We start from the raw sequence: 10,462 nt of genomic DNA, 5'->3' as shown, positions 1-10,462 counted from the left end.
AAGAGATATTCTGGCTATGTTGCATATATGACAAAGTTAATTGAAGCCGAACCATCTACATTCAAGGAAGCTGCACATGAAGAGGTTTGGAAGAAAGCAATGCAAGAAGAATATCAATCCATCATGAAGAATGGGGTTTGGGAGATCGTTCCTAGACCTAGTGACAAATCGGTTGTCACATCTAAGTGGATCTATAAGATCAAACATGCTATTGATGGAAGTATAGACAAGTACAAAGCAAGATTCATTGCAAGGGGTTTCTCTCAAAAGGAAGGCATTGATTATGAAGAAACCTTTGCACCTACAACAAGGTACACTACCATTAGATCGTTGGTTTCATTGGCTGCTACAATGGGGTGGAATATCCATCAAATGGATGTTAAGACCGTGTTTTTGAATGGGACCATTGATGAGGAAGTGTACATCGAACAACCCGAGGGCTTTGAAGTGAATAGCAGGGACTCTCATGTTTGCAGACTTAAGAAGGCCCTATATGGTTTGAAGCAAGCACCTAGGGCATGGTATGCAAGGATGGATGCATATCTACTTAGAATTGGGTTTGTGAAGAGTTCTGTTAATCTGAATCTCTACATTAAGGTTGGAATAATGAGTATGTTATTACTCTACTATATGTGGATGACCTATTCATCACAAGTATAGAGCGAAGAATTCAAGAATGTAAGAAAATGTTGGCAGCTGAATTTGAAATGAAGGATCTAGGACTGATGCACTATTACCTAGGTCTAGAAGAATGGCAGAGGCCTAGGGAGATGTATTTAGGGCAAGGAAAGTACATCATCAAGTTATTGCAAAAATTCGGGATGATGGATTTCAAGCCGATGACTACTCCTATGATCACCAACCTCAAGAAGTTGAGGGGCTCTGACTCTAGTCTCGTGGATCCTACCTCATATTGATAGTGGTTGGGTTCCCTGATGTATCTGGTAAATACTAGGCCAAATATATGTTTTGCAGTGAGCATTCTTAGTCAGTTTCAGTTGGAGCCTCGTCATGATCACTGGATTATTGCCAAACATATATTGAGGTATCTTCGTGTCACTATACATCACTGCCTAAAATATGATAGTAAGGAAGTCAAACTAGTTGGCTTCATAGACCCCGATTGAGGTGGCAGTGAGACCGATGGAAGGAGCACTACTGGAGGATGCTTGAGTCTAGGAGCTGCTATGATCTCATGGATGAGTAGGAAGCAAGATATCATTGCATTGAGTAGTGCCGAGGCAGAATATGTGGTTGCATGTGAAGTAGGAAAAGAGGTTGTTTGGTTAAGGAATCTTTTGACAGATTTGTTCGAGAAGTCTCTGGGTCCTACTGTGATTAATTGTGACAATCAAAGTTGTATCAAGATGTTTGGAGATCTTGTGTTTCATTCGAGGACGAAACATATCAATAATAAGTTCCACTTTATTAGGAACTTGGTGCTGGATGGGATCGTGAAGTTGGAGTATGTCTCGACAGATGAATAGGTAGCAGACATACTGGCAAAGGCTCTTCCTAATAAGAAGTTTGAATATCTAAGGAACCTGCTTGGTTTGGTAGATATTGCTGATTGTATTGATGATAAGAGTGTGGAAGAGATTTGTTGAGGCTTTGCAAGTGAAGCATTGTGTAGGAAGACATTTGGCCGGCACTTTGTGTTGATGTCTGAATCCTGAAGTTGGAAAGGTGGTGTTGGTTAGGGTTGGTGGTTAGCAAGTAACCCTGATGGTACCTAGAGGGGCTGAAAGCTTGAGTCCATCTTATTCCCATGGTACCTAGAGGCGCTGAAAGCTTGAGTCCACCTTATTCCCACTTGGATAGATTGCCCTGGTCAAGAATCTAGTCCATGGCATTGCGCTGCCTAAATTGTTGAGAGAATGGATGGATTGCCCTGGTCAGGAATCTAGTCCATGGCATTCTGGTGGCTAAAGTTCTTCATGGTTCATATAGTTTGAGATATTCCATTTTATTTGTACATTATGAATACCTTCCTAGTTAAGTGGGAGTGTTGGAAAATGTAACTGTGTTCGGTCTTCAGTAATGTACTTGCATCATCATGTAATGTACTTGTCAAGAGAATAATTTATTATTATTATTATTGTAACAATGACTTATTAAAGCATGAGTTTCATGTTTGGGTCATCATTATATTAGTCAAAGTCCCCACTGTGGACTCCTAGGATTAATATTAAGTTTATAGAGTCATTGTACATTCAAAGATACTCTTGGGCTTTTGAATTATGTAAAAAGGTTTAGTATTGAGTCAAATATGATGTATGCATCCTCCACATCAAGTTGGCCTAAGAGAGATCAAGTTGGCCTAAGGACCCTAATTCGACCCACAAGAAGCCTATAAATAGAAGCTAGTTGAAGTCATTTGGAGCATCATCTCTCAAGCTAGTTCGATATCTCAAGAGTAGTTGGAGAAGTGTGAAGTTGGTTGTCGGGAAGTCGAAAGAAGTGCGAGTTTGGGGAAGTCTAAGGAGGAAGAAAATCGAACTTTTTGGTGCCTTTCTCTCTCTCTTTGTTTGTGTTTTGGATTGGGAGATTGAAGTCTCCTAAGTTTCCTTGTTGCCGGAAGCTGCTTGTTGTTTGAAGTTGCTACCTAGTCGAAGTCGCTGGAAGGGGTCGAAGATCTAGAAGGCTGACTTGGTGTGGAGGGAAGGTCTGGTCTTGGTCTATGGTGAAGAGTCCTAAAGATTACTATTGAAAGGAATAATTATTTTGACTGGGTTTACCCCTCGAGGGGGGTTTTGCCTTGGCATAGTGCCTATATCTTGTGACTCTTGTTTCGTGATCTTCATACACACATAATATGGTAATTGCTTGATGAAAGATAAGATAATAATGAAATAAAAGAAGCCAACACACTCACAAGTAATTATCAAGAAAGGAGAATCAAACCCTCATATAACTATGATTTTCCAACAAAACTCTGACATTTCCCAATGCTAAATGATGCATGACAAGTTTGAAATTTATGTGCGCTTATCAAAGTTAACAGGGTCAGAATTGGGAAATAATCAGTGAGGCAGAAAGGCCAAGAATTTGAAATGGATTGGGAAAGTTTTGACAAAATCTCAAGAAAAAATTTCAGTACAAAATATAAAGAAATATACATACAAAAATATAAAGAAATACACAAGTACAAAAACTCGAATCAGGAAAAATTGGGGAAAAATCAACGAGCAGAGTTTGACTTGTGATAATCATGAGTCAAACTTGCATTAATTGAGTCAAATGTAGGTCGACCCCAAGTTTGACTCAGTTTGATCCAGAAAACTTTTTTCCAGCCCAATCTAAGTCAAACTCGCAATTTGCTGTGACACTGTACTTATGTAGTTATGCTAATATCTTGCTTTTTACTATTCCCTACATCTTTTATATATCTTTCTTCTATAAAATATGGGTGAAAATTAAATGTGTTCACGCATATGCAATAACGATGTGACATGTCAACAAAGCCTACAGGGTTGTTTCACTGAGTTAGTCCTATCTGGAGTGTTGATTAGCTTGGTTTCATTTTTGTGCGAGGACTAATTTAATTGGCTGCACTGTAGTTTATTGTTATCTTTTCGCTTTCATGTGTGCTTCGATTTTTACTACATTTAAACTCTGTTGTATTATGTAGATATCTGTTCCGCACCATGGAACTGAGAAAATTGACCGAGGTGGTTTGGACAAAATGACTCTTATTGAGGTTGGTTTACTTATTATTCAGTGTCCCTCAAGAAAACTTCTGCTGCTATTTTTTGGTTGCATACCATTCTCTTAAGTATATCAGCAAGAGCAAATATATCTAAGAATTTTAAAATGTAAATGTTTTTTTTGTTTTTCTGTTATTGTGCTGTTGTAATGTAAATTCCATATGCATCAAATCAAGTGACTTTTATTTGCAGGTTGGTCCGAGATTTTGCTTGAATCCGATTAAAATTTTTAGTGGCAGTTTTACTGGTCAGACATTATATGAAAATCCTTTCTACGTCTCTCCTAACCAGGTGATCATTCTAACCCTCCCCTTTACATTTTCCTTTTTTGGAAGCAGGAGATAGTTTTATTTATAATTTCAATGCTCAGTATGGAAAACTGAGAATATATAAAACTGATTGCTCTTGGATTCTATCTGATTTTGTCAGTTTCTACGATTTGTTTCTAAATTATTGGGTGACTTGAGAGCTGAAAAATGTATTGATTCCCATCCGCTCTATTTTTTCTTGCCATATGTAATGTACCTCATTATATGAATAGTACAATATAATGATAATAAAATGTAATTACATGTATCAGTGAGGTTAAACCAGACATTACCATGTATAGCATATGATGCTCACTGTCTTCTAGATTTTATCATCTATGCAATGAGCATTACCTATTGGTCAAATTTGTTTCTTTCAGTAACATATTTTAGTATCTATGTTGCAGGATTCTTGACCACTGCCTACCCTCTCCCCCCAAAAATACCCTGTAGCAGCTGTGTTTCCATATCGAAACACTGAAACACCAATGAAATGCATTTCATACAAATTGAAATGCATTTCAGCGACTGTACAACATGTTTCCAAATGAAATTTGTCCGATTTTGCCTTGATTTAATTGTTGTGACCCACATTTTTTTGTTTTACTGCCTAATTAGAAGTTGTTAAAATTGGAAACTAGGGCCAAATTTCTCCTTGGATCATCTTATTTGTGAGAGATGATGATTGCAGTAAATTCCTCTTTTCGAGGGGACCAAAATTGACCTAAAGATCATCAATTTTGGATAAAGAAAAATATGTTTTTGAATTTACGAAACTCCCATGGGTAACTCATCAAGGTCGGCTTGGGGTTAACTAACCAAGTTAAACCCCTCTCCAACTCCTATAAAAGGAAGGGAACTTCAACCTCATTAGACATATCTTAGAGACATCAAAAGGTTTTTGAGGTAGGCGATTTCTTGGAGGAGGACACAGTGCTTGTTGTTTCGGGTCTCTCTTCTCAGGTAGGGCCGAGATTTTCCTGAAGGGCAGCCACAGACTTTGAGGGAATTTCTGGAATGTTTGTGTGGGTGAAGTCTGCCTTTGCAAGATCGAATTGTAGAACAGAAAGGCTGGCCGTATTCATGTACTGCTCCTGGGTTAGTTTGTGGACGTTTTGATAAAGATTTTAGACTGCTCTTCAGATCTACCACTCTAGGGCAGCTGCAGATCTGCACCATCACAGTCAAGGGGACCGAGACTCCTTTCATAGGCCCAGATCAGCCCTAAGGGCCAGTGGAAGTCTTCTTCATGCATGCCAGTAAAAGCCGAAGTAGAAAAGAGGGTCTTGTTTAAGATGTTGAATCTTCAAATTGTCAAAGTCATTTTGACTTTGGATTATTGTACTTTCTCTCTCTGCTGAATATTCGATATTAATAATAAAAAGAATTGATATAGGGTTTTCCCCATCTTGGGGTTTTTCCTTGGCTTGAGCCATATCCTTGTACTCTTGTCTTGGTTTGTTTTCTGCATCTCTCTTTTATGTTCTTTCTTCAGTTACTGTCAGTTTGATAATGTTTCATGAGATTGCTGATGGAAATAAAATAGACTAACAAGTGAGCTTATATGGAATTTTGAAGTGACTGTCCTAAGCTAAGAACTCCCAAAAAAACCCTGTAGCAGCCGTGTTTCCATATCAAAACACTGAAACATGACTGAAATGCGTTTCATACAAACTGAAATGCATTTCAGCGACTGTACATGTTTCCAAATGAAATTTGTCTGATTTTGCCTTGATTTAATGTTGTGACCCACATTTTTGGTTTTACTGCCTAATTAGAAGTTGATATTGAATTAATAAAATTGATATTTTAGTATCTATGTTGCAGGATTCTTGACCACCGCCCACCCTCCGCCCCCAAAAAAAACCTGTAGCAGCCTTGTTTCCATATTGAAACACTGAAATGCGTTTCATACAAATTGAAATGCATTTGAACGACTGTACAACATGTTTCCAAATGAAATTTGTCCGATTTTTCCTTGATTTAATTATTGTGACCCAGATTTTTGGTTTTACTGCCTAATTAGAAGTTGATATTGAATTAATGAGACTTCTATAAACCTCTAAGACTGGACATTTCCTTTAAAAGATGGTTTCATTCTCAGTTTGCATCAAAATGATGGCAATTAAAAGCGTTATTTGCCTTCACTTTTCCTTTTCATCTTTTTAATTAAATTTTTAACATTACCATTAATTGTTTCATGATGTTTGAGAGCAGTTCCAACCTCATCAAACTTCATATGGAGAAAGTAGAATTTCATATCCCATTCATAGTTCAGCAGACTTAACAATTTCCAAGATTTCATGATTAGTAGGATTGTAGCATTTGCATTAGATTGTATCGTGTGTAAGGGTATTTGATTGGTAGTTACTCAAGAGCGCCAAGATCTTTATGTATGTTAGTGATATTGATTTTTGGACTCCTCTGTGATGGCTTTAGCCAAAATGTACCCTTCACTCAAATCAAAGTCATTAATTAGGCATGCTAAGCTTTTTGTACCATATTTTAAAGCTTGGATTAGGTAGTTTCATCGAAATTGGCTGGTGCTGGCTAATGTCCCTAGAGGTTTGTGTCAGGCCAGGAAGGTAACTCCCAATTGTATGATTTCCATTAATGTGAACATCATTATATACAAAAACAGTGGTGACCTTTGGGATTCCAATTTCAATGTCTTTTCCCATTTCAATTGTTCAAATTTCTCTATTTACATATTTTCGCCCAATCCCTGAGGATTAGGTGTCTAACAGATTGATGTAGAGGTGAAGGGTGATACTAATGATGAGGATCCCAATATAAGCGTTTGTGGAACATTGCTTGTCATTTAAATGTTCTTACTCATTTATTCATAATGATTTATTTCCAAGTTTCAATATATCATGTTTTCCAGTTTCCAAACTTTTTGGGGGCTCATGCTTCTAGTGTGTTTCCATTTCAGAAATGCACACCCATTTCCTTGTATCATGCAGCTTAGTTTAGTGTATAACTCTAACCAGCTTACCCATTTACTCACCAAATCTAAGAACAACACAATCTACATAAACTGTAGTTATAAATTTACTAGATACCTCACAAACATCAGAAAGTATTTTTTCACCACACCCTTTTTGATCTATACACTGATTAACTCATTTGGATGCTGAGGTTCCTATCATCCAATGCTGCATTGGAACCCTTCCCCAGCCCCAGTCTAAGTCACCGGGTTCGGCGAATTTAATCCTTTGAATTTGAAATTCGCCGAGCCTCAAAACAATCTGAACAAATTCATTTATGTTCATCGAACTTTATGGCGAACACAAACACGATCTCGAACTTTATGTCGATCACGAACACGAACTTTATGTCGAACACGAACACGAACTTTATGTCGAACACGAACACTAACAAATTCGCCAAAAAATCGTTGAAGTTCATTTCAGGGTTTTGTGGTTCGACATTTTTCCATCATTTATAATTAAAAAAAATTAAAATGGTAAGTTTGGTAACCCTAATGAACTTGAGGCTAAAACTTGGCGACATGCGAAAATCTACCTCACTCACAGTCACACTCGCTCACTCCACCACCAACCGGTGAGATAATCGGGCCTTTGGGAGTTGGATAACTAGCCACCAGGAAGTTGGATAACTAGGCCACTGGGCCACTAGGGCATTTGGAATCATTGAAAAAATGAGAAAGGTTTTTGATCCGATTGACAGACTTTTCTAATGGGAACAATAATCAATCTTCTTCATTAATGTTTCTGTCAACCAACCCATTGAGAGGGTTGAATCATCGGGATGAATAATGAATTTTTGTCTAGTTCAGTTAATAGAATTCACTAACTAAAACAACAATTATTTTTTTGTCGATTTATACTGTTAATTGTGATGTATTGTTGGCATTGTATGTTTTAATCCATTGGATTGGATTATGTCATATATAACCTTCATGATATTTTGTCCATTGTGATGTATTGTCAGTCGAATAATTTGTAATTGTTTGTATGGATTTAGTGAATGGTGATTTTTTTATTTTTTTATTTTTTATTTTTTATTTTTATCTTTATGGTTTTGTTTTGTTTTCTGGGGTAATCTACATGATTTATTTGAGAACTATGGCTAAATGTGTTTTTCAGCTTGCTTAAACTTAAATTGTATATAATATTTCAAATTTTATATGTTGAATTTTATGCCGAATTTTATTAGCAAAATTTTAGGTGTCGAACTTTATTTTGAATTTCAAGATTGCCGAACTCGAACACAAACACGAATACGAATGCGGTGACTTAGCCCCCAGTGGATGTGCCCCTTACGTTTCCTTAACCCTAGAGACTTGGGAACTACAGGAGAAAATCCCCATTTGGAAGTGGACAACCCCAACGAAGTGAGGGACTCCTTCCACGTCCATTAGACATTTCACAAGAAAAATGGGGAGGTGTAGTAGATGTCCCTTCAATGTTGTTTAGATTCCCCAAAAGAAATATCATTCAGTGGCCTCTACTGGTTATCTTGACCTCTAATCTTATCCTTTATCTGAAGCTGGTTCATTTATATCCTTAGCATTGTATGTTTTAAATTTTAATCCATTGGATTGGATTATGTCATATATAATCTTTATGATATTTTCAAATCTTTTGCTGGAAAATATAATTATGATGGAGAGCCATGCCCATAAATAGCATGCAACTGAAATATGCTGATGTGTGTATCTGAACTGTTGCTGGTCAAGAAGCTTTGATGTTCAGCAAGGGTTTAGCTTTATATCTTTATTAACTTTTTATAATATTATCTAGCTTTTTGTGTTTTCTTATAGCATAGTTTAGGGTTAGCAGTGGCTTTTGCATTCCCGCTATGTACTCATGCAGGTGTATTTGTGAGTCCCATTGATCTACTGTTGTGGTCATTTTTTTATCATTCTATATGGATTTGGCTTTGGGTTGCACTGTGTTAAAGTTCTTGCGTAACAAACATTTTTTTTTATTCAGGTTCGTGCAGCAGAGAAAAGGAAAAAGGCTGGCAAATATGCAAAGAAAATTAAGGCCAAGCAGAGGAGGAAAATGCATGAACTTTCTAATCCGCTGGAACCTGATGAATTTGCAGATATGTGGAATGAGTGAATATGTTGCTTTTTCAGCTTCCGTGAAAACAACTGCTACTATAATTTTGTAATTCAGATTCGTGCTGAGTAAAGGGAGGGACTTGGAAATATGCAAATACAATTTATGCAAAGCAAATGACAGAGCTACAAGAACATCCTGGTTGGCTGGAACCTAACGAATTTGAAGATATGTGGAATGAGTAACTGATGAATATGATGCTGTTTGAACTTAATGGAAATCACAACCATTATTATGTTTCTATTCTAGGGTGTATTTTTGGCAATTATTTCGTTTGTTCAAATCTGGAGGGAAGTCCCTTAAACACATCCTCGGTTCAAATGAAATTTATAGTTCAATTTTTAAAGTTTTTTCACGAAGAAGAAAATCTCTGCCTGAAGGCATTATGTGGCCATCAGGGAATTTTGGCTTTATTCATTATGCCTTATATTTCCTATTTTATTTTTGGCTAAACGCTTCGACTCCTTTTTGATCTCCCAATTTGTGTAGGTAGTTTGCTTTTATCATGGGTGTATATCTAGAAAGATTTGTACAATTGAAGTTGTTTATTTATCATTTATGTAGAATCGAGATATTGGATACTGTTAAGTAGTTGTTCTTAGTTTTTATTCTTATTTTTTAATGTTTTGGTTTCTCCAAGAAAATATTTGTGGGGAAACCAAAGGGATGCTTTTCCACATTTGTGTATGCCATTCTTAATAAACATGTCAGTGTAGATTAGTGTGCCTAATCCTAGGGGGACTCAAGCTGGGCATTTGCTAGTGTGTAATTTTAGCCAAATACCCAGTAACATGAGCAACCACTGATTGAGCTAACCCCTGGACTAAATGTAGTTTTATTAAATATCTTTCAACATTACTGTTGAAATGTTTTGAACACTGAGGAAGCATTCTGAAGTTGTTTGTATTGATGAAGGGCACTGATGTTTACATCATTCCCCGGGTTGCAAACTGGAGTGCAATGCCATCTTACTACGATTTTTCCCTTTTTTTATTAGTTGAAAACTAGAGTCAATTGGTTTTCGAACTTTTGGATTTGGAATTACCGACTTGGAGGAGAGGTTGCAGTAATCCAAAGGATGATTAGAAGCTAGGTCCGGTAACAAACTCTCACACACAAAACCAAAATGTTCGCTTGCAGTAGATTCAATCTTGTTTCTAAGTGGAAATTCATTTTTTTAAAACTGGGAACCTATAGTGAGGATAAAGCATGCCCAACACCAAGTCTTATGGGACAAAGTCCATACACGATCACTGGCTTATATGTTCAACAAAAGTACACACATGGTCATGCCTCACTGATTTATGGTTCCAAAGTATTAAAGGGAATGTGTACTAACATGTGTCAATCCCGT

At 36.9% G+C, this 10,462-nt stretch overlaps 1 protein-coding gene across 1 annotated transcript; it reads left to right on the top strand.

Moving 5' to 3' along the window:
* The first annotated feature begins 3,550 nt into the window (after positions 1–3,550).
* Positions 3,551–9,525, top strand: LOC149156262 (ribosome biogenesis protein BRX1 homolog 1-like). The gene is made up of 3 exons (XM_089438038.1): positions 3,551–3,700; positions 3,900–3,998; positions 8,977–9,525. Exons 1-3 carry the CDS (start codon positions 3,686–3,688, stop codon positions 9,106–9,108), a joined length of 246 nt encoding a protein of 81 aa, XP_089294164.1. The 5' UTR covers positions 3,551–3,685; the 3' UTR covers positions 9,109–9,525.
* Positions 9,526–10,462: the final 937 nt, after the last annotated feature.

Source organism: Pinus tabuliformis, chromosome 9, assembly GCF_031772625.1.
Source record: "Pinus tabuliformis cultivar Carrire ecotype Pingquan chromosome 9, CPIR1, whole genome shotgun sequence".
NCBI classification, from domain to species: domain Eukaryota; kingdom Viridiplantae; phylum Streptophyta; class Pinopsida; order Pinales; family Pinaceae; genus Pinus; species Pinus tabuliformis.
Note: the sequence above shows the minus strand (reverse complement) of the source record. Positions and strands in the feature narration are given on the sequence as shown.

Excerpts from the sequence above, each read along its gene's own strand:
- LOC149156262 (XM_089438038.1), top strand. Across the intron at positions 3,999-8,976 it reads TCTACGTCTCTCCTAACCAG|GTTCGTGCAGCAGAGAAAAG; the intron begins GTGATCATTCTA and ends TTTTTTATTCAG.